The sequence below is a fragment of the Manis javanica genome, chromosome 5, assembly GCF_040802235.1.
Source record: "Manis javanica isolate MJ-LG chromosome 5, MJ_LKY, whole genome shotgun sequence".
Taxonomy (NCBI): domain Eukaryota; kingdom Metazoa; phylum Chordata; class Mammalia; order Pholidota; family Manidae; genus Manis; species Manis javanica.
The window spans coordinates 142,459,825-142,484,680 of NC_133160.1; the positions used below are offsets into that span (position 1 = coordinate 142,459,825).

General features: G+C 39.4%; 2 protein-coding genes and 1 long non-coding RNA gene across 3 annotated transcripts in view; 2 read left to right on the forward strand and 1 right to left on the reverse strand.

Moving 5' to 3' along the window:
• Positions 1-261: 261 nt before the first annotated feature.
• LOC118969188 (uncharacterized) overlaps positions 262-24,856 on the reverse strand; it is an 86,352-nt gene continuing 61,757 nt past the window's right edge. The window contains exons 3-4 of the long non-coding RNA XR_005057104.2: positions 2,677-2,864; positions 262-399 (exon numbers count right to left, since the gene is read on the reverse strand). This is a non-coding gene — a long non-coding RNA (uncharacterized lncRNA). The remainder of the gene's footprint in view (positions 400-2,676; positions 2,865-24,856) is intronic.
• The window catches only part of TLR10 (toll like receptor 10), a 32,933-nt gene continuing 10,876 nt past the window's right edge, over positions 2,800-24,856 (forward strand). Inside the window, exons 1-2 of the mRNA XM_073237738.1 lie at positions 2,800-2,833; positions 6,435-6,532. The gene's annotated coding sequence lies outside the window, so the exon portion shown is untranslated. The remainder of the gene's footprint in view (positions 2,834-6,434; positions 6,533-24,856) is intronic.
• On the forward strand, positions 8,461-11,045 carry TLR1 (toll like receptor 1). The gene has a single exon (XM_073237741.1). It carries the CDS (start codon positions 8,480-8,482, stop codon positions 10,841-10,843), a length of 2,364 nt encoding a protein of 787 aa, XP_073093842.1. The 5' UTR covers positions 8,461-8,479; the 3' UTR covers positions 10,844-11,045.

Genomic DNA, 24,856 nt, shown 5'->3' on the forward strand with positions numbered 1-24,856 from the left:
TTGTGGAATAATAATTCCATGATTCTGTGAATATACCTGAAGCCATTGGATTATATACTTTAAATGTGTGAAATTTTTATAGTATGCCAATTAATTTCCATAAAGCTTTTCCATAAAAACAAACAACTGCAGGTCAATTTATCAGCAGAATATTTACACTTCCAAAAAGAAATGCCTGGTATGGACTTAGCAGTGAGCAGAAAGTACTATTGAGAGAAGTAGAGGGATGCCTAGAATCCAAAACATGAAACCTCTATTTTTGAGTTAGCTCTTTTGTTAGCTCTTTTGTGCTGCTATTAACTATACTTAGGCTTGTACTTGATGCATAGCTGTGATGATTCCATCTAGACTCAGGCTGTCCAGCATGGTAGCCACAAGTCAGATGTAGCCATTGAGCACCTGAAAACACACAATGGATTTGTGAACACTTAGAATGAAAAAAAGATAAGGTCTCTCATTAATAATGTTTTATATGGATTGCATGTTGAAATAATATTTTGGATGTAGTAGATTAAATGAAATATTAAACATTTTTAAAAGAAACCATATTCTCTGAGAAGTAAAATTTCTCCTTAGGAAGATGTGAGTGTGTCAGTGCATGAGTATACATGATTACAAGTGTATATTTGACAATTTGACAATAAGGAGGAAAAAAAGAGGAAGGTTGGTGACTCAGAGTGGTGGTGATACCAGGGTTCTTGTTCACAGAGCCAAAGAATGAACTTTGTAAACACTCAAGGTAGGAGAGCAAGGGAGAGGCCTTTATTTAGAGATAAAGTGAGGGGACAGAGCTCCTGGAGGGGACAAGAGAGTCTGTGGTGGTTTCTTATCTAGGGGTTTTATGCATAGTTGAGGATTTTCAGGAATGGGGGTAAAGCTAATGTGGGTACAGGCTTGTTAAGTGGTTTCAGAATGCTCTTTTTTGATGAGTAACAGAAGAAATTTGCTGCTCTGATTTTATCTCAGGATAGCAGCTTCCCTCTGGGAGCATATCAATTAAGATCACCTGCCCTGCCCCCAAGGTGGGCTGGGTTGTTGTCTGTTTGCTAAAGAGTGTGTTAAGAACCTTACTTCTTAAGTTTTTGGGCTCTTTGTAGCTGGGCTTGCTCACTAAATTAATCTTTTGCCCAGGCTGCAGATTACTTGATTAGGGTTAGAGAAGGAAACACAGCATATAGGTACAGTTAAAAATAAGCTGGGCCTTTTAGCAGGCTAAGGTAAATTTTACAGTGTCATGATCTAATTGGCACAATGAAGTCACGGGTTATGCTGAGATACTTTTGTCTGAGGAACATTCAAACACTCCAGGCTAGGTTCCTGCTGGCCTTTTGAGCTTTAACTGATTTCACTGAAGAATGTCTATATTCCTAGTCTGGTATCTTTACCCTAGAGAATCAGTGTGACTCTGACTTTGCATAAGGCTTAACATGGAGTTTCGATACGGACTTCTTTGCACGTTGTTCTGACAGTAATTATTGCCTTTTTTTCCGGAGGCCCTCACCCTACTGTACCTAAACCCACGGTCCCTGTCTCAGCGAGGATGAGTTTGAAGGGAAATAGGGCTTCAGAGTGCTCAGGAGTTTTGCTTACTGCCCTACTGAGTTCCCTTTTCTGGTCACTACACACACGTCTTTACCTGGCTCACAAAGTCAAACACGTTTTGGAAGCCAGGAACTGAATTCTTAGGCTAAGACCATTCTCATCTCCTGTTAGGGTTCAGTGAAGAAATGGTAGGAGTGGAGGGGAGAGAAGTTCATTCTTTCAGTTTCAGAAATATATTTATAGACACATTTCCCCTGTTAAACAAATTGTGAGGGGTAAGAGGAACACACAGAGAGAGACAGAGAGAGTATTACAAGTCAAAAAGAATCCCATGTTCTTTCTTAGTTGAGGGAAATTGCCTTGCTTCCTGTGGTAGAAAAGCTGATTTCAGCAAAGGATCGTGTCCTGTTTGTGGCTGGACATCATGAATTTACTAGGCTGAGGTCAGGTCTAGAGGCAAACAGCTGGCATATTTCTTAGTGTTATTTGCCCATTTGTTGTTTTGTTATTTTGTTACTTTAAAAGACAAATGATGCTATTGATGGATTCCCTCCGTGTGCCGACAACTAACCCGAAGGGAATGCCTTAGACCTTAAGTGAGAAAAGAGATTGTTAGACAGCATGTTTTTCACATGGAGTTTTTAAAAATCACTTTTTGAAGGAAGTTTGAAAATATCAGTAGAAAAAAATTTGAGCACCAGATTTTCTCTGAAAATCAACTTGCCAGAAAAGACATGATTAGCATCCATCCCATATATTATCACAGGAATGATCTTCTCTCCTTATACATTAGTTTTAGGAAACTTTCATCATGACACCCCACCCCCCACCTCTTTCTACTATCAGTCGCTTTTAACAGGGACTGATCAAAAGGCAAGAGGAAAAGCAAAGCCCCTGAAATATATGGAGACCTGCACTCCCAACCCTACCAGCATGGCTACGCATTTTACATTCAGTTAATAATCATGTGTGGATTATTACCACCACCTCCTTCACCTCATTAGTGTAGACAATAGTGAGTCGACTGTAGTGAAATAAAGAGCCATAAAGATACGACTCTTTTAATACAAGTCTATCAATTACCCCACAGACTCTATTCTACATATAAATAGGAGAAAATAGGTTTACACTTACCATGTAATGTAGTTTCGGTGGGACTCAGTAGATGGCATAAAAGAGCTTTTATTTTCCCCATCCCCAACATTAAATGTGGTTACCAGGAAATAAATGTTCCAGGAAGTATTTGAATTACATACAGGCTGCCAACAGGACAGACTGGCAGGTTGTCTTGGTAAGTGACATCTTTTTTTATTCTATAAAATCTATAAAAAGAAATAATGGTGTAACTATTTATTGACACAAAAATCTCTGTGTCGCAATAATTAAGTCCTGCGTGTTTTTCTAAGTGGGTTATTTCTGATATGTACTTATTTGCAGTATGAAGGAGCATTTGTTCATCAGCTCCTTGCAAGTCAGAGAAAGCTTTTTTGTGTTTGCTTTTTCTCAAATGGCGCCTCGTCTAAGGAAGGCATGGTTGCTTTCAAGAGATTTATTTGAGTTGGGAGAAGAGTGTTTAGGTCACAGATGTCTTCTTGCGATTTCTTTATAGAGCTGTTAGCTGCTGGTTTCAGGTGGCATCATTGTTTGCCTTTTTCTTCTCCCTCTCTTTGCAATGAGAATGCTGGGGAAAATTGATATAAGTAAATGACTCCTGGAGGCAGTACCGCTGTCTTTATGGCAACTCCTCTGTTTTTGTGGGCAAGTTTATTTTCCTTTTTTCTTGGCGTTGTTCCCATGAGCTGCGTGTTTTTTTTTTTTTTTTTTTCTCAGACCTTTGAAACCATTCTGGCGAGCTACCGGTCAGGTGATAGAATTGTAGGTTTTGAAAATGCTTACTGGGCTACATCCAAATTGATCAGAAGAGTTGAAAGTGAGTGTGTTCTTTACAACAAAAAGCAAAAGTTCATGGAAACTGAGACAGGGACCATGGGCTTAGACAGAGTAGGGTGCGGGCCTCTGGAAAAAATCAAAGCAAGAGAATCCATTGTGAGATTTGCTTTGGCCTGCTGGGGGGCCCAGCTTATTTTTCTAACTTTATGCAGGTACTGCTTTTCTTCCTCCAGCCCTAAAAAAATGATTTGTTGCAACTTGGGCAAGGAAGCAAGCAAGCCCAAAACAACATGGTAAAAACAGGAAGGATTCCATCTTAAAACCCAATTAGTTAAAAAGTAAGTTTCTTAAGAAATAGACAACAACTCAGTCCACTTTGGGAGCAAAGCAGGCAGCCTTGAGTGATATGCTCCCAGACCAGGAAGCTGCTATCCTGGGAGGAAATGAGAGCAGTAAAATTCTTGTAAATAACCAGGAAGACTAATTAGAAACTTAATGTCTCTTCAAAGATAAACATTTTGGGACCAATTGGCAGGTTGTCTCTCAACCACCTATTAAACCCCTAGACAATGCACCACCCTAGGGCTCTCTTGTCCCCTCCTGGCCTGAGCCAGGAGCTCTGTCCTTTTGCTTTATGTCTAAATAAAAGTCTCTGCCTTGCTCTCCTACCTTGAGTGTTTGCAAAGTTCATTCTTCAACTCCGCGAACAAGAACCCCGGCATCAGAAACCATATGGGAAGCAAAACAGAAAAGCTTTTGAAATGGTTCTGACCTTTCAACCTGTGGTTAATAGCTAACTGGCCTGGTGCAGAGAAGACTCAATGAATGCTGCAGGACTGAGCTTAGTGGGCTAGACAGACCAGACCGTATGGGTATTATCCACAAAGACAAGTCAAAGTCCTGATTTAATGCCCCCAAAGTCTCCAAACAAAGGCAATTCAAATGTATGGATGCATTGTATCATATAATATGAGGCTAAAGCTATCATAATTATGAAAATTGACATAAACATACCTATAGATGTTGGGAGGGGTGGGTATTGTTTTTTTTCCTCAGTTCTTGTCCCAGCCACAGCAAAGAATGGAAGCACAGAGACTGAGTAGTGAAGCAGAGTAAAAAGTTTTATTTAAAGTTAACACACTTAAAGAGAGAATGTGTGGGTGACCTCAGAGTGAGGCTTTCCTGAAAGACTGAGAAAAAGTTTAATAAGGCTATATGCACTTAGAAAGTGTGGGTGACCTCAGAGAGAGGTGCACCAAAAGATTGAGAAACTTTTATTTAAGGCTATGCACTTAGAAAGTGAGGGGCAACCTTAGAGAGAGAGGTGTGTCCTGAAAGGTTGGGAGTTCCCCCTTTTAAGGATTTTTTCAAGAATGTGGCAAAGGGCTAGGGATGTGGATTTGTTAAGTGGTCCCAATATATTTATCTTTGATGAAAGACATTACAACCCTTTTATTATCAGACCTCCAGGATTAGCTTAACTCAAGAAATTTACTTCTCTGATTCCTTCCCCGTATAGCAGCTTCCTGGTCTGGGAGCGTATCAATCAAGACCACCTGCCCTGCCTCTGAGGTGGGCTGAGTTACTGTCTGTTTGCTAAAGAATACGTTAAGAATCTTACTTTTTAATTTCCTTGGTTTTAAAATGCAATCTTAGCTGTAAGATGGGATTCTTCCTGTCTTTACTATGCTATTTATGGCTGGGTTTGTTTGCTAAATTAATCATGATGCTTATCTTTTGCCCAGGTTTCAGATTACTTGATTAGGGGCTAGAAGAGGAAAAAACAGCATGTAGGTAAAGTTAAAGAATAAGATGGGCCTTTTAGCAGGCTAAAGTAAATCTTACAATGGCGTGATCTAACTGACACAATGAAGACTGAGATACTTTTCTTTATCTGGGTAATATTCAAACATTCCAGGCCAAGTTGCTCCTGGCCTTTTGAGCTTTAACTGATTAACTCATGAACTCTGTGAGTCTTTTCTGGCTCTCCAGTTTTATCTGGTTAACTCTTTGAGCCCCTTCTAGTGGGCTTTACTGGCCTTATTCTCATTCCACCCTGCTCATACCTATTTTTCTGCCTAACAGATAGTTTTACACTTTCAAATTAAAGCATCATTTTACTAATCAACTTGGCAAGTAATCATTTTTTTTTTTTGGTAGCAAAACAGTCACGAGGTTCTAATAAAGATGAGATTTAGTGCTGGTCATTAGGACTTGGATAAAAAACACTGATTTACACTGATTCAGCAAGTTAGATATATAAAATCTAAAGATCCTCCAAGCGCCTAAAATCAGTTTCTCATGTGTGCAATACTTTGAATTCTTAACTACAGAAATAAAGATGGTTTCAAATTAATGACTATATGTGGAAGGGAAGAATGGAGTTTGGGTGAATAGAGGGCATTTGAGGCAATTTAGCTAAACATAAAACTGAAGCCATACTTTCATGAAATGCTTGGGATAGGCAGTTTTATAAATTTAAATCTTTCATAACAGCTATTGTTAAGAGAACAAGGATAGCTTTCATCTTGATTGTGGTGGTTTCACCACATGCTAAGCATTCCTGTCCTGTCCATGCATGGGGTCCTGTCTCTGTCCCTTGTCTCTCTAGTTACTCTCTGTGTACCATGTCTGACTATGCCGATCATTGCTTCCTTCAATTCTGGAGTTGGCTAGAAGTTAGGAAGATCCACAGGATTTGGACTTGGGGTTAAGAATAAGTAGGGTACCCTGTATTTACTTCAAACCATTTTATGTCAATCTAGATTTTACCAAAAATATGAGGTGCTATTTTGAGATCTTAGCAGGTGCCTAGGCAATACTTGGGTATTATTTTGCCTTTTTTAAAGTATTTCTCCTTGTGTGAGTAGCTGTTTCAGGAAGCCGGAGAGGAAGAATTTGGAAATTTCTGAGTATTTCAGCCAATACAGTACACACCATGTGGACATGCACCTTTACTTTTAACATGTCATTTTAATGTCTGTGTCCCCTTCCTTGCACAGAATCTTCATGAGTGATGATGGGAGGGGTGTTCCAGGCCTTCTTCTGTGCTCAAAGAAATGAGGATAACCAAGGTGTCATTGGGCACCTGTACCAAAGGGTAAGTCCAAGCAATGCTCCAAAAACAAATAGGTTTGCATATCCAACTGGGTAAACTTTTGCAACCCAGGGTTGTTCTGGGATTTGAATTGGATCCTTCTGTGCCCATTGAGGGTGAGGGGATATGTGAAGAGAAATTTGACTCTTTGCTGATACTGATGACTAGCTTTTGTAATGCTGCTGTAGGGGATTTTAAATAAGTTCCTTGAAAGATCTGTGTAGCTATGTAGTCCCAGCTGAAAAGGGTCTCGAGTTGAGGGGGGATGTCTCACACTCCAGGGTTCATCCCAACACAATTCCCTCTAGTCTCATGTGCCATTGGAATGGTGATAACAAAATAGTGTCTGAGCTACAGTGGGCTGATAACTAGTGCAATAAACAAAACCTAGAATAGTGCCTAGCACTTTATAGGGAATTAATGAATGAAAAAAAGTTTTCTGAAGAGAGAAGAAGAAAGTACTCCCTTCCTCAAAATCTTTCAGTGCTCACCAGCCACTCATCACTCTCAGAATAGAATGCCGACTTCTTGTAATGATCTTATACCCTATACAATCTTGGCTGTAACTCCTCAATCACTCCATACTAATGTTGACTTCCTTTCTGTGTCCCACACGCGCCAATCACAACCCCACCTCAGGAGCTTTGCACTTGCCTTTTCCTTTGCCAGAAATGCTTTTTCTCCAGATCTTCCCTTGGATTATTCACTCACTTATTCTCATTTTTACCCCAGTGCCAGCCTGTCAGAGAAGGTTTCTCTGACTAAACCTAAAAAAGCTACCATCAACTATTATATACGTACCATTATTCTTGATTCATTTACCTGACATATTTTTCTATATAGCACTTATCACTACATGAAATCATGTTTAGTCATTTGTTTATCTTCTGTCTTTCCACCAGATAATTAGAACTTTATCTTACTCACTGATCTATCTCCAGTTTCCAAAATGGCCAGTAGGTTATTGATAAATACTGAATGAATAAATACATGTATAAATAAGTGGATTTCCTTTTATCATGATTTAATTACCTTTGGAATAAGACTATAATCAGGCCCCAAACCATGTGTAGGTAATAAAAGGAAATGCAAGAAGAGTCCAAATTCAATCACATGGGAAGGAAACTCTCAAGAAAGCCACAGGGAGGTATATGTCAAAGGTAGAAAGTATATCAGGTGTGAATCCCAACTTGAGTTCTAAATGATCTTGCATAGGTTGAGGTCACAGGACTTCCATGAATATGTAAAACCATCTGTATTAGTTTCCTGTGGCAGCTATAACAAATTACCATCAATTTGGTGACTTAAAACATCAGAAATTCATTCTCTCATAGTTTTGGAGATGAGAAGTTCAAAACCAAGGTGTCACCTGGGCTGCACTCTCTCCAGAGCCTCTTCCACCTTCTGGCGGCTGTTGGAATTCCTTTTCTTAGGGCTGTTATCACTCTGGTCTCTGCCTGCATCTTCACATGGCTTTTCCTCAATGTCTCTGTTATCTCCATTAAATATTCCCCTGCCTTTCTCTTATAAGAACAATTGTCATTGTATTTAGAGCCCAACCTGGATAATCCAGGATAATCTCCTTATCTCCAGATCCTTAACTTGATTATCTCCACAGAGACCCTTTTTCCAAATTAGGCAATATTTACAGTTTCTGGAGATTAGGACATGGTTAGGAGGTAGATATATCTTTTGGGTGGGGTTCCCATTGAACCCATTACACCATCCTTACTAAAAGTTATTTGATTAGAGGTAATATAATTGTTTACCAATCTGTATATTTCCCTTCTCAGGTTGTGTGACTCCAAGGAATGTAGTCTACATTTTATGAGTCTCTAGTAAAAAATATTTAATGTCAGGCATGACTAATTGAATTTTTTTTTCCAGGATCTTTGTATCAAGATGCTCTGAAGAATAGTAACTACCCTTAGGAATGTCTAGAGTTATAAAATGACCAAAACTAATTCTAGCATTTTCCATTTTGCCATCATCTGCATGTTACTACTTGAGATCAGAATCCAATTATCTGATGAAAGTGAATTTTTAGTTGACAGATCAAAAACAGGTCTCTTCCATGTTCCAAAGGACTTATCCCTGAAAACAACAATCTTAGATATATCACAAAACTATATATCTGAGCTTCAGACTTCTGATGTCCTATCACTATCAAAGCTGAGGATTTTGATAATTTCTCATAATAGCATCCAGTATCTTGATATCAGTATTTTTAAATTCAACCAGGAATTGGAATACTTGGATTTGTCCCACAACAAGTTGGGGAACATTTCTTGCCACCCTACTGTGAACTTCAAGCACTTAGACCTCTCATTTAATGCATTTGATGTCCTGCCCATATGCAGAGAGTTTGGCAATATGTCTCAACTAGAGTTTCTGGGATTGAGTGCCACACAGTTACAAAAATCTAGTGTACTGCCAATTGCTCATTTGCATATTAGTAAGGTTCTACTGGTCTTAGGAGACACTTATGGAGAAAGAGAAGACCCTGAGAGCCTTCAAGACCTTAACACAGAGAGTCTGCACATTGTTTTCCCCACAGGAAAGGAATTCCATTTTATTTTGGATGTGTCAGTCAGCACTGCAGTAAGTCTGGAACTGTCTAATATCAAATGTGTACTAGAGGATAATGGATGTATTTCTTTCCGAAACGTTATGTCAAAACTTCAAAAGAACTCTAGGTTATCAAATCTTACTTTAAACAACATTGACACAACTTGGAACTCTTTTATTACGATCCTCCAGTGGGTTTGGCATACAAGCATAGAATACTTCTCAATTTCAAATATGAAACTACGAGGTCAACTTAATTCCAGAGATTTTGATTATTCTCACACTTCACTGAAGGCCTTGTCTATACACCAAGTTGTCAGTGACGTATTCAATTTTCCACAAAGTTATATCTATGAAATCTTTTCAAATATGAACATCCCAAATTTCACAGTGTCTGGTACACGAATAGTCCACATGGTCTGCCCATTCCAAATTAGCCCATTTCTGTATTTGGATTTTTCCAATAATCTCTTAACAGACACGGTTTTTAAAAATTGTGGAAACTTGGCTAATTTGGAGACACTTAGTTTACAAATGAATCAATTAAAGGAACTTGCAAATATTGTTGATATGACTAAGGAAATGAAGTCTCTGCAACAATTGGATGTTAGCCAGAATTCTCTAAGATTTGATGAATATGAAGGAAATTGTTCTTGGACTAGAAGTTTATTAAGTTTAAACATGTCTTCAAATATGCTTACTGACTCCGTTTTCAGATGTTTACCTCCCAGAGTCAAAGTACTTGATCTTCACCGTAACAGAATAAGGAGCATTCCTAAACCAGTCATGAAACTAGAAGTTTTGCAAGAACTCAATGTTGCTTTCAATTCTCTAGCCCACCTTCCTGGATGTGGTATGTTTAACAGTCTCTCTGTACTGATCATTGACTATAATTCCATTTCTGACCCTTCAGCTGACTTCTTCCAGAGCTGCCAGAAGATTACGTCCATAAGAGCAGGGAATAATCCATTCCAGTGCACATGTGAGCTAAGAGAATTTATCCAAAGTATAGGCCAAGTATCAAGTGAAGTGATAGAGGGTTGGCCTGATTCCTATAAGTGTGACTATCCAGAAAACTATAAGGGAACCCTACTGAAGGACTTTCATGTGTCTCAGTTAACCTGCAACACGGCTCTGCTGATTGTGACCATTGGAGTCACTGGGCTGGTGTTGGCCATTACTGTGACTGTCCTCTGTATCTACTTTGATCTGCCCTGGTATCTCAGGATGGTGTGTCAGTGGACTCAGACCCGGCGCAGGGCTAGGAACATACCCTTAGAAGAACTCCAAAGAACTCTCCAGTTCCATGCTTTTATTTCATACAGTGAACATGATTCTGCCTGGGTAAAAGGTGAATTAATACCAAACCTAGAAAAAGAAAATATACGGATTTGTCTCCACGAGAGAAACTTTGTTCCTGGCAAGAGCATTGTGGAAAATATCATAAACTGCATTGAGAAAAGCTACAAGTCCATCTTTATCTTGTCTCCCAACTTTGTCCAGAGCGAGTGGTGTCATTATGAACTCTACTTTGCCCATCACAATCTCTTTCATGAAGGATCAAGTAACTTAATCCTGATCTTGCTAGAAACCATTCCACAGTATTCCATTCCTGGCAGCTATCACAAGCTCAAAACTCTCATGGCACAGCGGACTTATTTGGAATGGCCCAAAGAGAAGAGCAAACATGGACTCTTTTGGGCTAACCTAAGGGCATCCATTAATATTAAGTTGATGGAGAAATGAAAAGAAATAGATCACCCATAGATCTAAAAGTATTCCTCTGCTGCTTTTGGAAAAATGTTGCTGCTTTTGGAAGTTCCAGCAATAACTATGTTTTGCATCAACATGAATCTAACACAGTTTTGAATTTATGATGTGGATAAAAATGTGTACTTTCAAACCCCAGTTCATCATTTATATGTGGTAATAAAATTTAAGGAAATGACTTAATTTTTATTTAAAGAACTTCTAACACTTAAGGCGTTCACCAATTTCTTTGTGAGGACTGAATTTATTGAATTTATCATGTAATCAAGAGGAACATTCTGTTAAATACATGTTCCTGTGTGCCAGGTCGGTGTTAGAAACTCCATGTCCTGTACACATATAGCTGGGTATTTATAGCAAATTTCTACAGCACTGGTGTTCTTCTAATTTCCATTCAGCATTTCCCTCTGCATGTTGAATGCTGCTTATTGCTAATGCTGGAGACTCTTTGCAGGAAGGGATTTCTTCCTGGCCAGAAGAACTCACTTGGCCCCCATCAAGGACAACTCAGAAGTGCTGAAGGATGTCCTTGGAAGCAGCCCCCCATCAATGTTAGAAGGAGAACTGGAGGATAAATACCCCAACTTCCTTACTCATATTTTGGGGATTAACCTGGGGTGTACTTAACACTTTCCATGAGTTCCCCAGTAGGATGCAATTCTGATTCTCCACAGTAGAAACAGATTAATTAAAGTATTATTTATTAATTTCTTTTCTATTTATTACACCTTACATCCTCTAAGGGTGTTTCCTGGGATCACCTCTGAAATTAACTATTTGTAGTTGAATACTTGTCTCAGGTTCTGCATCTGGGGGAACCCAAACCTAGTGTGTGTTACATATCAGGCCAAATGGAACTTCAGAGTCTGAGTTTTTAGTGGCTAGATATCTTGCTGAGATTCTAGTTGTCTGAATTAGCATGTATGAAGTTCAGAAATTTTTTCAGAAAGAGAAATACAGTTGATATGTACTGCTTCTATACATAGCATCCTTTCTTTGGGGTACTAATTAAGTAGGGCATCAGTAGACTGAAGCAGTGCGAAAAATGAACTATATCATATATATTTTTCCAGCCTTATTATACAACATTTTTGTATTCATCAATCACTCTGTCTACATTTTACTCTGTCAGCTAGTTCTGGACAGGTGTAACCTGATAGCACCTTGTCATAGCTGCACCATGTATCTCTCACTTTATGCCCCAGAGCTTCATTAATACCACAGCACAGAATATTTGTAAAAGCTTGTTCAACCATTTGCATTTGGTACATGCACAAACTTAGAAGTGCCGGGGATATCCCCTGAAGAGATCTGTGACCACTTAGGGGACAGGAGTCATCAGATAAATATTCCTCCCTTTTATTCTTTGCTAAACAAATGAGGCATAGTCTAAACCATTCCTCAGAGTCCCCAGTAGGAATGAGTCTCACTTACCCACAGGAATAACCTGCTTAAGAACTTACTCTTGGATTGGCTTTCTCTTTTTCCTTGTTTCATTCTTCTCAGTCCCCTCATTCTTGAACCCTGAGATTACTTTTCCAAACAAGTGACCTGTACACAAAGCTTTTGTCTCAGTCTTTACTTTTGGGAGGAGAAACCCAAGTAACACTTACATATACTAGGTTACTTTTTGCCCTAAGGAATTTGTAGTCAAACAACATTACATGTATCTAGATAACTAAAATAAAAATCAGTGAACAAAAATGTACAGTGGAAGTTCAGAAACCATTTAGATTGAGTAAAAAAAAAACTTTAGAAGTGCTGGTTTTTCCACTGAGCCTTAAAGCAAGACTTTAACTTTAGATTTTTCCATGTGGGATGGTAAAGAATGGAAGGCCATTCTAAATAGAGCAACAAGAACAAAGAAAGGAATGCCCATGCCTGTTCTGGGACTGGTGTCCCAACTTGACTTTTCATAAAGTTTATGAAAAGTAACAGTGAGATATAAGCATGGAAAGTTAGATTAAGATTATATTGTCAAGGGTCTTGAAAGTCAAGCTATGGAGTTAGAATTTAGGAATATAGGAAAGTCACCATTTAAACTTCAATCTCATAATAGTGGAAAACAAATTAAAATGATGAAATACATAGTAAAAATGTATGAAAGCTTTGTTCTGTAAAGGAAGTTGCAATAGTTGTTAAACTGGGTTTTCCTGTTTTCTCTAGGATCTCTAGGATGATTGCACAACCAAGTTTCAAGATTTCATAACCAAGTTTCAGTTGCTCAGTACTAGTTGTGCATTACTTAGTAGGGCTGATGTCATAGAGTACTATAGTCTGGATGCTAAACAACAGAAATTTATTGCCTTACAGTTCTGCAAGCTAGAATTCTAATATCAAGTTGCTGGCGAGGTTAGTTCCTTTTGAAGGGTGGGAGAGAAGGATCTGTTCCAAGAGCCTTCTCCCTGGCTGATGGATGACCATGCCTCTCTGTGCCTCTTCACATTGTCTTCCTACATGCCTATCTGCACCCCAGCTTCCCTTTTTAATAAGGACACCAATCGTATTGGATTAGGGCCTATCCTAATGACTTAACCTTACCTAATGACATCTACAATGACCCTATTTCCAAATAAGATCACGTTCTGAAGTATTGGAGTTTAGAACTTCAACAACTGAATTTTGGGAAATGCAATTCAACCCATTACATCTTGCAAGTCTAAAAAAGTCCTTAAATGGAGCCATAAAGTCAGTTAAAGTTTAACTAACAAACTCAAAATTTGAGAAGTTAGATCAATCCTGTATATAAATATCTGATCTTGTACATAATTTTAAGGAGGATGCTAGGCACTTGAAATTGTCCAAAGAATTCCCAAGTTGGAAGATAAAGAAGTCAGGTTAAAGAATGGACAAATATATGGTAAGGAAAATAAGAGGTAAATGAGAAGATAAGGGGTAAATCACAGGTAAAAAAGGAATATTACAGAAGGGTAAATATGCAGTCTCTTATCTGGAATATCGGGGTTTCAATTCTAGGCCCATTATTTACTTGTGAATGACTTCAGATAATTTACTAAAACTTTCTAAGCCTGAACTTAATTATTTGTAAAATATACCTTTAGAGTCACTAGCCAAGACCTTCAGGTTTCCAGGTATGAGTTAAAGTCTGGCTACAATAAACTATGTCCTCCAAAGTACAGAGTTAACAAGCTTTCCATGTGGTTCCATTGAAGCCCCTTTTCCTAGGATTGAAGTAAGGGGGAACACAACCAACCCACCTCTCTTGAGAGTAAATGCAACTCATAACACACAAAAAGCTCTCTCCAAAGTCCTCGTAGCTTTACTCCTTTCAGGTTCTCCAACCCCTTTTATTGGTTGGAAGTCAGCAAAGGGTTACAAAACCAGTTATCCCATCTCACACTTTATTCCAGGAGCCTTGACCGAACTGAAATTAAAATAGTTCCATTTTTATCAGCCTGTTATACTACCAAGACTGCAGTGAAATGGGTATTTTATCTAGTGTTAATAGGAGGGCAAAGAATTTGGCCATATGTATCAAGAGCTTTAAAGTTATCATGTTCTTTGACCTGTAATCCCACTTCTAGGACTATATCCTAAGGAAATAAGTTGAAATGCAGACAAAGATTTATTTATAAGTCTGTTAGTTGCAGCACTATTGTTAATGGTGAAAGTCTGAAACACTCCAATTTTGTGTTGTGACCCATTTAGTGACATGTTTTACAACCATTAAGAACAGTGATAGGGTTAAGATGGTACATTTTGTTATGTATTTTTTACTACAATCTAAAAAAGAATGTATAGGAAGTCTTTTTATGAACAGAAGAGAATGCTTATATTATAATATAAATGAAAGACAGGATACAAAATTATATTTACAGGATAGTTTCAATATGTTAAAGATATACAGATAAAAAAGTACAGATGAGGGGATTGCGGGAAGATGGTGGCATGAGTAGTTCAGAGGGAAATCTCCTCCCCAAAACATATAGATTTATGAAAATACAATAACTACAACTATTCCTAAAAGAGACTCCAGTGGATGCAGTACAACAGCCAGGATACATCTACATCTGTGAGAACTCAACATCACACAAATGGGGTAAGATACAAGCCACGGCCAGGCAGGGCCTGAACACTCCCCCACCCCAGAACCTGGTGGGAAGAAAGGAGTTGGAACAGGGAGGGAGTGAAAGCCCAGGACTGCTAAACAACCAGCTCTAGAAATCCGCACCCAGAATGCAGACACAAGGTGCACGGGGTGTTGGATATTAGAGAAATGGAAAAGCAAAACCTGTGGGCAAGTCCCCGCAACCGGCGCCCCTGAGACAAAAGAAAAGCGAGTGCTTTCTGCAAGTCTTAAATAGACAGGGACCCAATAACTGGACGAAGTCGTCCCGGCACACTTAGCCAGCAGCTGGGAATCCCAGGGAACCTTAGGCACCCTAAACCCTGGGGAGGCAGCTCAGCTCTGAAGCCCCTCATGGCACTAAGCAGCCTGCCAGTCGTTCTTCCAACTGGCATGGACCCCGACACACTGGCCCAGTAGCAGGAGAGCAGCAGCGTGTGCCAGGGGAGGCAGCACTGGAAGGGACTGGGAGCAGATTGTGTGCGCCAATGGCACCAGAGGGGACCAGGAGAGGCTTGTGCGAGCCTGCAGCAGCGGCGACCGAACAGCCCAGCTGCAGCTCGCATGCACTGGTGGCAGTGGAGCCAGAGGAGCCCAGTAGAGGCCCGTGCAGGAGAGCCCTGCACACCGGAGCCAGAGGGAGCAGGTGTGCTCCCAGCAGCCAACAGGAATTTCAGCCCAACACATAGCCACCCAGGCCAGGCCCAAAGGCCGCTGCTGGCACACAGCTGCCTGGTAGGGGTGCCGCTATCATGGAGGAGCACACCTGGTGTGCCTGCCACTCCCCGCAGGGCTCCACACTGCTCTGATGGAGACCCTGCCTACAGCAGCTTAGGGGACAAACCTGTTAGCTGCTCCAGGAGTGCGGGCCACCAACACAGGCAGTGGAGAAGGGCAAAGCATCCAGCAAGCAGGAAAGGACTTTCTTCTCCCAGCTGACACACCCACAACCTGCTTACAGCCACCACTATAACCATGAAAAGGCAAAAAAATTTAGTCCAGTCCAAGATAGTTCAGACAACACCCGAGAGAGGATCTGCAGAGACAGACCTAACCAGTCTCCCTGAAAAAGAATTCAAAATAAAAATCATAAACATGCTGACAGAGCTGCAGAGAAATATGCAAGAGCTAAGGGATGAAGTCCGGAGGGAGATTACAGACATCCGGAGGGAGATTACAGAAGTGAAACAAACTCTGGAAGGATTTATAAGCAGGATGAATAAGATGCAAGAGGCCATTGATGGAATGGAAACCAGAGAACAGGAACGCACAGAAGCTGATGCAGAGAGAGATAAAAGGATCTCCAGGAATGAAACAATATTAAGAGAACTGTGTGACCAATCCAAAAGGAACAATATCCGCATTATATGGGTACCAGACGAACAAGAGAGAGAAAAAGGGATAGAAAGTGTCTTTGAAGAAATAATTGCTGTGAACTTCCCCAAACTGGGGGAGGAAATAGTTGCTCAGACTACAGAGGCACACAGAACTCCTGAGAGATGGGACCCAAAGAGGATAACACCAAGACACATAATAATTAAAATGGCAAAGATCAAGGACAAGGACAGAGTATTAAAGGCAGCCAGAGAGAGAAAAAAGGTGACCTACAAAGGAAAACCCATCAGGCTATCATCAGACTTCTCAACAGAAACCTTACAGGCCAGAAGAGAATGGCATGATATATTTAATGCAATGAAACAGAAGGGCCTTGAACCAAGGATAATGTATCCAGCACAATTATCATTTAAATAAGAAGGAGGGATTAAACAAATCCCAGACAAGCAAAAGTTGAGGGAATTTGCCTCCCACAAACCACCTCTACAGGGTATCTTAGAGGGACTGCTCTAGATGGGAGCACTCCTAAAAAGAGCACAGAACAAAATACCCAACATATGAAGAATGGAGGAGGAGGAATAAGAAGGGAGAGAAATAATCATCAGACTGTGTTCATAATAGCTCAATAAGCGAGTGAAGTTAGAGAGTAAGGTTGTAAAGAAGCTAACTTTGAACCTTTGGTAACCATGAATCTAAAGCCTGCAATGGCAATAAGTACATATCTTTCAATAATCACCCTAAATGTAAATGGACTGAATGCACCAACCAAAAGACACAGAGTAATAGAATGGATAAAAAAGCAAGACCCATCTATATGCTGCTTAAAACAGACTCACCTCAAACTCAAAGACATACACAGATTAAAAGTCAAGGGATGGAAAAAGATATTTCATGCAAACAGAGAGAAAAAAGCACGTGTTACAATACTAGTATCAGACAAAAAAGACTTCAAAACAAATAAAGTAACAAGAGATAAAGAAGGACATTACATAATGATAAAGGGCTCAGTCCAACAAGAGGATATAACCATTATAAACATATATGCTCCCAATACAGGAGCACCAATATATGTGAAACAAATACTAACAGAATTAGAGGAGGAAATAGAATGCAATGCATTCATTTTGGGAGACTTTAACACACCACTCACTCCAAAGGACAGATCCACCAGACAGAAAATAAGTAAGGACACAGAGGCACTGAACAACACACTAGAAAAGATGGACCTAATAGACATCTATAGAACTCTACATCCAAAAGCAACAGGATATACATTCTTCTCAAGTGCACATGGAACATTCTCCAGAATAGACCACATAGTAGGCCACAAAAAGAGCCTCAGTAAATTCCAAAAGATTGAAATCCTACCAACCAACTTTTCAGACCACAAAGGTATAAAACTAGAAATAAATTGTACAAAGAAAGCAAAAAGGCTCACAAACATATGGAGGCTTAACAACATGCTCCTAAATAATCAGTGGATCAAAGACCAAATTAAAATGGAGATCCAGCAATATATGGAAACAAATGACAACAACAACACAAAGCCCCAACTTCTGTGGGACGCAGCAAAAGCACTCTTAAGAGGAAAGTATATAGCAATCCAGGCATATTTAAAGAAAGAAGAACAATCCCAAATGAATAGTTGAATATCACAATTATCAAAATTGGAAAAAGAACAAATGAGGCCTAAGGTCAGCAGATGGAGGGATAATAAAGATCAGAGAAGAAATAAATAAAATTGAGAAGAAAAAACAATAGAAAAAATCAATGAAACCAAGAGCTGGTTCTTTGAGAAAATAGACAAAATAGATAAGCCTCTAGCCAGACTTACTAAGAGAAAAAGAAAGTCAACACACATCAACAGAATCAGAAACAAGAAAGGAAAAATCATTACGGACCCCACAGAAATACAAAGAATTATTAGAGAATACTATGAAAACCTATATGCTAACAAGCTGGGAAACCTAGGAGAAATGGACAACTACCTAAAAAAATACAACCTTCCAAGACTGACCCAGAAAGAAACAGAAAATCTAAACAGACTAATTACCAGCAATGAAATTGAATCAGTAATCAAAAAACTACCCAAGAACAAAACCCCCAGGCCAGATAGATTTACCTCGGAATTTTATCAGACATACAGAGAAGACATAACACCCATTCTCCTTAAAGTTTTCCAAAAAATAGAAGAGGAGGGAATACTCCCAAACTCATTCTATGAAGCCAACATCACCCTAATACCAAAACCAGGCAAAGACCCCACCAAAAAAGAAAACTACAGACCAATATCCCTGACGAACGTAGATGCAAAAATACTCAACAAAATATCAGCAGACCGAATTTAAAAATACATCAAGAGGATCATACACCATGACAAAGTGGGATTCATCCCAGGGATGCAAGGATGGTACAACATTTGAAAATCCATCAACATCATCCACCACATAAACAAAAAGAAGGACAAAAACCACATGATCATCTCCATAGATGCTGAAAAAGCATTCGACAAAATTCAACATCCAGTCATGATAAAAACTCTCAACAAAATGGGTATACAGGGCAAGTATCTCAACATAATACAGGCCATATATGATAAACCCACAGAACATCATACTGAACAGCGAGAGGCTGAAAGCTTTTCCTCTGAGATGGGAAACAAGACAGGGATGCCCATTCTCCCCACTGTTATTCAACATAGTACTGGAGGTCCTAGCCACAGAAATCAGACAAAACAAAGAAATACAAGGAATCCAGATTGGTAAAGAAGAAGTTAAACTGTCACTATTTGCAGATGACATGATATTGTACATAAAAAATCCTAAAGACTCCACTGCAAAACTACTAGAACTAATATCGGAATTTAGCAAAGTTGCAGGATACAAAATTAACACACAGAAATCTGTGGCTTTCCTATACACTAACAATGAACTAATAGCAAGAGAAATCAGGAAAAGAATTTCATTCACAATAGCGTCAAAAAGAATAAAATAACTAGGAATAAACCTAACCAAGGAAGTGAAAGACCTATACCCTGAAAACTATAAGACACTCTTAAGAGAAATTAAAGAGGTCACTAACAAATGGAAACTCATCCCATGCTCCTGGCTAGGAAGAATTGATATAGTCAAAATGTCCATCCTGCCCAAAGCAATATACAGATTAGATGCAATCCCTATCAAATGACCAACAGCATTCTTCAATGAACTGGAACAAATAGTTCAAAAATTCATATGGAAACACCAAAGACCCCGAATAGCCAAAGCAATTCAGAGAAGGAAGAATAAAGTGGGAGGAGATCTCGCTCTCCAACTTCAAGCTCTATTACAAAGTCACAGTAATCAAGACAATTTGGTACTGGCACAAGAACAGAGCCACAGACCAGTGGAACAGAATAGAGACTCCAGACATTAACCCAAACATATATGGCCAATTATTATACAATAAAGGAGCCATGGACATACAATGGGGAAATGACAGTCTCTTCAACAGATGGTGCTGGCAAAACTGGACAGCTACATGTAAGAGAATGAAACTGGATCACTGTCTAACCCCATATACAAAAGTAAATTCAAAATGGATCAAAGACCTGAATGAAAGTCATGAAACCATAAAACTCTTAGAAAAAAACATAGGCAAAAATCTCATGGACATAAACATGAGTGACTTCTTCATGAACATATCTCCCCGGGCAATGGAAACAAAGGCAAAAATGAACAAGTGGGACTATATCAAGCTAAAAAGCTTCTGTACAGCAAAGGACACCATAAATAGAACAAAAAGGAACCCTACAGTATGGGAGAATATATTTGTAAATGACAGATCCGATAAAGGACTGACATCCAAAATATATAAAGAGCTCACGCACCTCAACAAAAAGCATATAATCTAATTAAAAATGGGCAGAAGAGCTGAATAGACAGTTCTCTAAAGAAGAAATCCAGATGGCCAACAGGCACATGAAAAGATGCTCCACATCGCTAATCATCAGAGAAATGCAAATTAAAACCACAATGAGATATCTCACACCAGTAAGGATCACCATCATTGAAAAGACAAACAGCAACACATGTTGGCGAGGTTGCAGAGAAAGGGGAATCCTCCTACACTGCTGGTGGGAATGTAAATTAGTTCTACCATTGTGGAAAGCAGTACAGAGGTTCCTCAGAATGCTCAAAATAGAAATACCATTTGACCCAGGATTTCCACTTCTAGGAATTTATCCTAAGGATGCAGCACTCCAGTTTGAAAAAGACAGACCCACCCCTATGTTTATCGCTGCACTATTTACACAATAGCCAAGATATGGAAGCAACCTAAATGTCCATCAGTAGATGAATGGATAAAGAAGAGGTGGTACATATACACAATGGAATATTACTCAGCCATAAGAAAAAAAACAGATCCTACCATTCGTAACAACATCGATGGAGCTAGAAGGTATTATGCTCAGTGAAATAAGCCAGGCAGAGAAAGACAAGTACCAAATGATTTCACTCATATGTGGAGTATAAGAACAAAGGAAAACTGAAGGAACAAAACAGCAGCAGAATCACAGAACCCAAGAATGGACTAACAGTTACCAAAGGGAAAGGGACTGGGGAGGATGGGAGGGAAGAGAGGGATAAGGGTGGGGAAAAAGAAAGAGGGCATTACGATTAGCATGTATAGTGTGTGAGGGGTATGGGGAGGGCTGCGCAACACAGAGAAGACAAGTAGTGATTTTACAGCCTCTTACTACGCAGATGGACAGTGACTGTGAAGCAGTATGTCGGGGGGACTTGGTGAAGGGGGGAGCCTAGTAAACATAATGTTCTTCATGTAATTGTAGATTAATGATACCAAAAAATAAAAAAAAAGTTAAACGTGGAATTATGTGACCCACAATTCTGGGCCTGGATATATATCCAAAAGAATTGAAAACTGTGACGAAAGTTTTAAAAGGCTTGATGATGTCCCATCATCTTAATTTTGTTGTTGTTTGGTCTTTTGGTGTCATATGTAATAAACCATTGTCTAACCCCGGGTCAAAAAAAAAAAAAGTACAGATGAAAGTATACAAAAACTGTCACTGCTCGCCTGTGTTTAGTGATTGTGTTTGCTTTTATATTTTTCTGTACTTGAAAAATTTACAACCAAGAAAAAAAAAGGAAATGGGGTTTGGGAGATCAAAACTGGGTCTCATCTGAGCAGGAAGTAAAAAATAGGTTATAATGCTGGGTTCTGCAACAAACACTGTGGAATTAAATCCTTGCTTAATTTCTCTGTAGCTCCACTTTGTTGGATGGAATATTTAACTTCTCCCAGCCTCCTTTTCCTTATCTGTAAAGTGGGAATAATGGTACCTCTCACGATTGTTATAAGGAATCAGTGGTATAATGTGTGGAAGGCCAGGGTCTGGCTGTTCACTCCAGAGCTGGCAGGGCACTAGAGGGCAGGAGGAGCACTGCAGAGACAAAGTACCTCAGCCTGGATTCTACCTCTTCCACAAGCCAGATGCTAGGCATTCTAGGGAGCAGGTGAGCTGGAATACGGTAGAGAGGAGCAAGGACTTGCAAGGTTGGCAGCATCACAGGCAGAGGATGTTAGCACTGCAGCAGGCCTAGAGCACATCCAGTCCATGCTGGGGCAGGATGGCGCAAGGTCTGGGGAGATGGTAGTTACGTGACAGACTGGATCATTCAAAAAATTTGACTTAGGAGATATTTGGGAAGGTGGGGGAAATATCACAAATACACAGAAAACAAACAAAATATAAGGCAGCTATTAACTAGAGGAAAACTGAGAAGTGTAGTCATAGCATATAATATAGTTTCTAGTACTGCCCTAACATGTACATAGGCCATAATAATGTAAACACTGAACAATGATTTAACCAAAAGTAAGGGACAGCTCTTTTAAAAAGTAAATCATATGAGTTGGAGAAATGATTCCTTTTTAAAATTAGAAATAAATGACACTAGATGCAGTAGTGTGCTGGTAAATATTTAACAACAGATTCTCAAAGAAAATGCTCTATGACAAATAGTATTTTCTCCACTAGTCTCATAAGTTTAGAAAATTAACAAAACAATCAAGTCCTGATTTTTGGTGTTGGCCAATTTCTTGGAATAAATACTCTCCCCATGGTCAATTTCTAGGTACCAACGTGACGTTATTAAAGGTGGAGTTGGAAGGAGATGCACCAGTAATACATCACTGTGTAGTGTTCCCACCATACTGATACAATAGTCCTAAATAACTTCAAGAGCATAAGAATAGTAAATACATAGTAAAATAATTAGGAAATGATGAGTTTTGAGTACGTATTACTTTTGTTTTTAACATAGTTTATTTAAATTAGACATACTTAGAAGTATGTCCAATTTAATTTATTGTGATTGTTTTAACAGCTGTCTCACAAAATTCTTGAAAGTCAAATACTGGTCCTCATGAGCTGGCATAAGCTGGCTCTGGCAGACCTCTGGATATATTGAATGATATCTTAGTAAGCATGATTCAGTGTATAATTTTTTCATATTCAGTCAAAACAATGGCACATGGCTTGAATGCAAACAAGGAAACCCAGGGAAATTCCTCATGCTGCTGTGTCTTACAGGATGTTCATTATAGGATTGGGTTTCTCTACAACTTGACCCAGGATAAATGTTAAGCAACAGTTATAATAGTAACTGGCACTTGGATGAGAAATCAGACATTCTCCCTTTCCTTCCCCAGTTTTTTCTCTGCCACTCCCTTATTTAGCCTGTACATTTTATTTTCTCCCTTCTTTTTTTCTCCATTCCTTTCCTGTCCCTTGCCTTTTATCCTCATTTTCTCAGTTTTGTTGTTCCTCATTCTTTCCTTCATCTTTTTGCTTTCTCCTTTTGACCTGCTATCCTTTCTGCTTTTCAAAACCTTCCATTTTCTCTTTAATCTTTCTTACCTAGGAGTAAGGTACCATCAAAGTGCCCTAAGATGCTGTGGGAAACAGTATGGCAGTTCTGCAAAAAATTAAACATGTAATTGCTATACAGTCCAGCAATTCTACTTCTAGGTACCTACCCAAAATAATGGCAAGCAGGAACCAGAACAGATATTTGTACACCCAAATTGAGGCTTTACTTATACTTAAGGTTTATTTATTACTTAAGAGAGAAGATGATTAAATAAAATATATTAGTAAATTAACTTGGCTGTTTCTTTTTCTCTATTTTAGTGGGATTTCTAGATGATTTACAGTTTCTTATGTGGCTTGCATTATTTCTATATCAATATAATTTATATTATTTCTATATCTCTACCTATTGGACAGTGCTGGTCCTGTCCTTGGTAATGAAGTATTTTGCAAATCTCTGCAGTCTTTCATAGGTTCCCACTGCATATTTAAGACGATTTATTTATCCAGATGAACATTTTCTCCCCTCCTGATATTCGAGTGTAGTCAATGAATGGTAAACAATGGTATCTGAATTTCCTAACCATGTGAGAATTTTGTTGCCTTTTATTTATTTTTCAGAAATACAATGCAGAAAAAAATAACCTGTGTCACTACTTTCTCTTACTGGTATTTATAATTAAACTATTTATAATTAAACGGAGAAGCTTTACTCCGTTCATTGATACTTCATCCTAAATTATAAGCTAGCCCACTGTGGCTTTAGGGGAAAGCAGCCCCCATCCTTTCCACTCAGTGGACAGCCTGGAATCCTGTGGCTTTTCTACTTGTCTGGATCAGAGACTTAGGCCCTATCACAGACAAGACGTAAAATAGGCCAGCAGACTATTAGGTGGCCCATGGTCGGTCCTCTGCCCAACAGAGATGCTCCGTTTCAGATGGTGAGACAATGACCAATCATACCTCTTTATCGTGGGGGAAGCACCCGCAGGACGAGCCTCTGCCCGCCTAGGAGCCCTGACCCTGAGAGAGGATGTAGGAAAAACAGAAGTGAAGGCAGCAATAAAGAGGAGCTGGGAGTAGAAGGAGAAGCTGCCTAAGAAAGGGGAAGAGCTGAAGTGAAGTGGAGTCAGAAGCAGAGAGCAGCCGTTGCACAACAACACGGCCTGAGCCCCGGGGCCGTGTGGCAGCCGCTGTCCCAGATCTCGGTGAGGCCCGGCAGTGCGCTACTGCGCTTCCTTCCTTAAACAAAACCTCCACCCACTTGAGGTAAACCAAGGCTCTGTTCAGTGCAGTTCATATGCAAAGGGACAAATATGGCAGACAGAAGGGAGACCCCGTGTGTGTGTGTGTGTGTGTGTGTGTGTGTGTGTGTGTGTGTGTGTGTGAGAGAGAGAGAGAGAGAAAGAGAGAGAGAGAGTTTTAAGAACAGACCCCCCTCCCTGATTTGGCATTTATATGAACTTATTATAATCATTCATTTTTAAATTGACCATTCCTCCTGTGGGCAAATATATTTGGAAGTTCTCATCTTCACTAGTGATCTCCAACAGTATCACCCGAATCTTAAGTATAAATAAAACCTTAAAATTGTTGCTTTGAAAAAGTTGATCTGTCCTCTGCCATTTACATAAAATAATACCATGCTTGTTTTTATCACTTCACTTCAAAACAAGCCTCTAGCTAACTC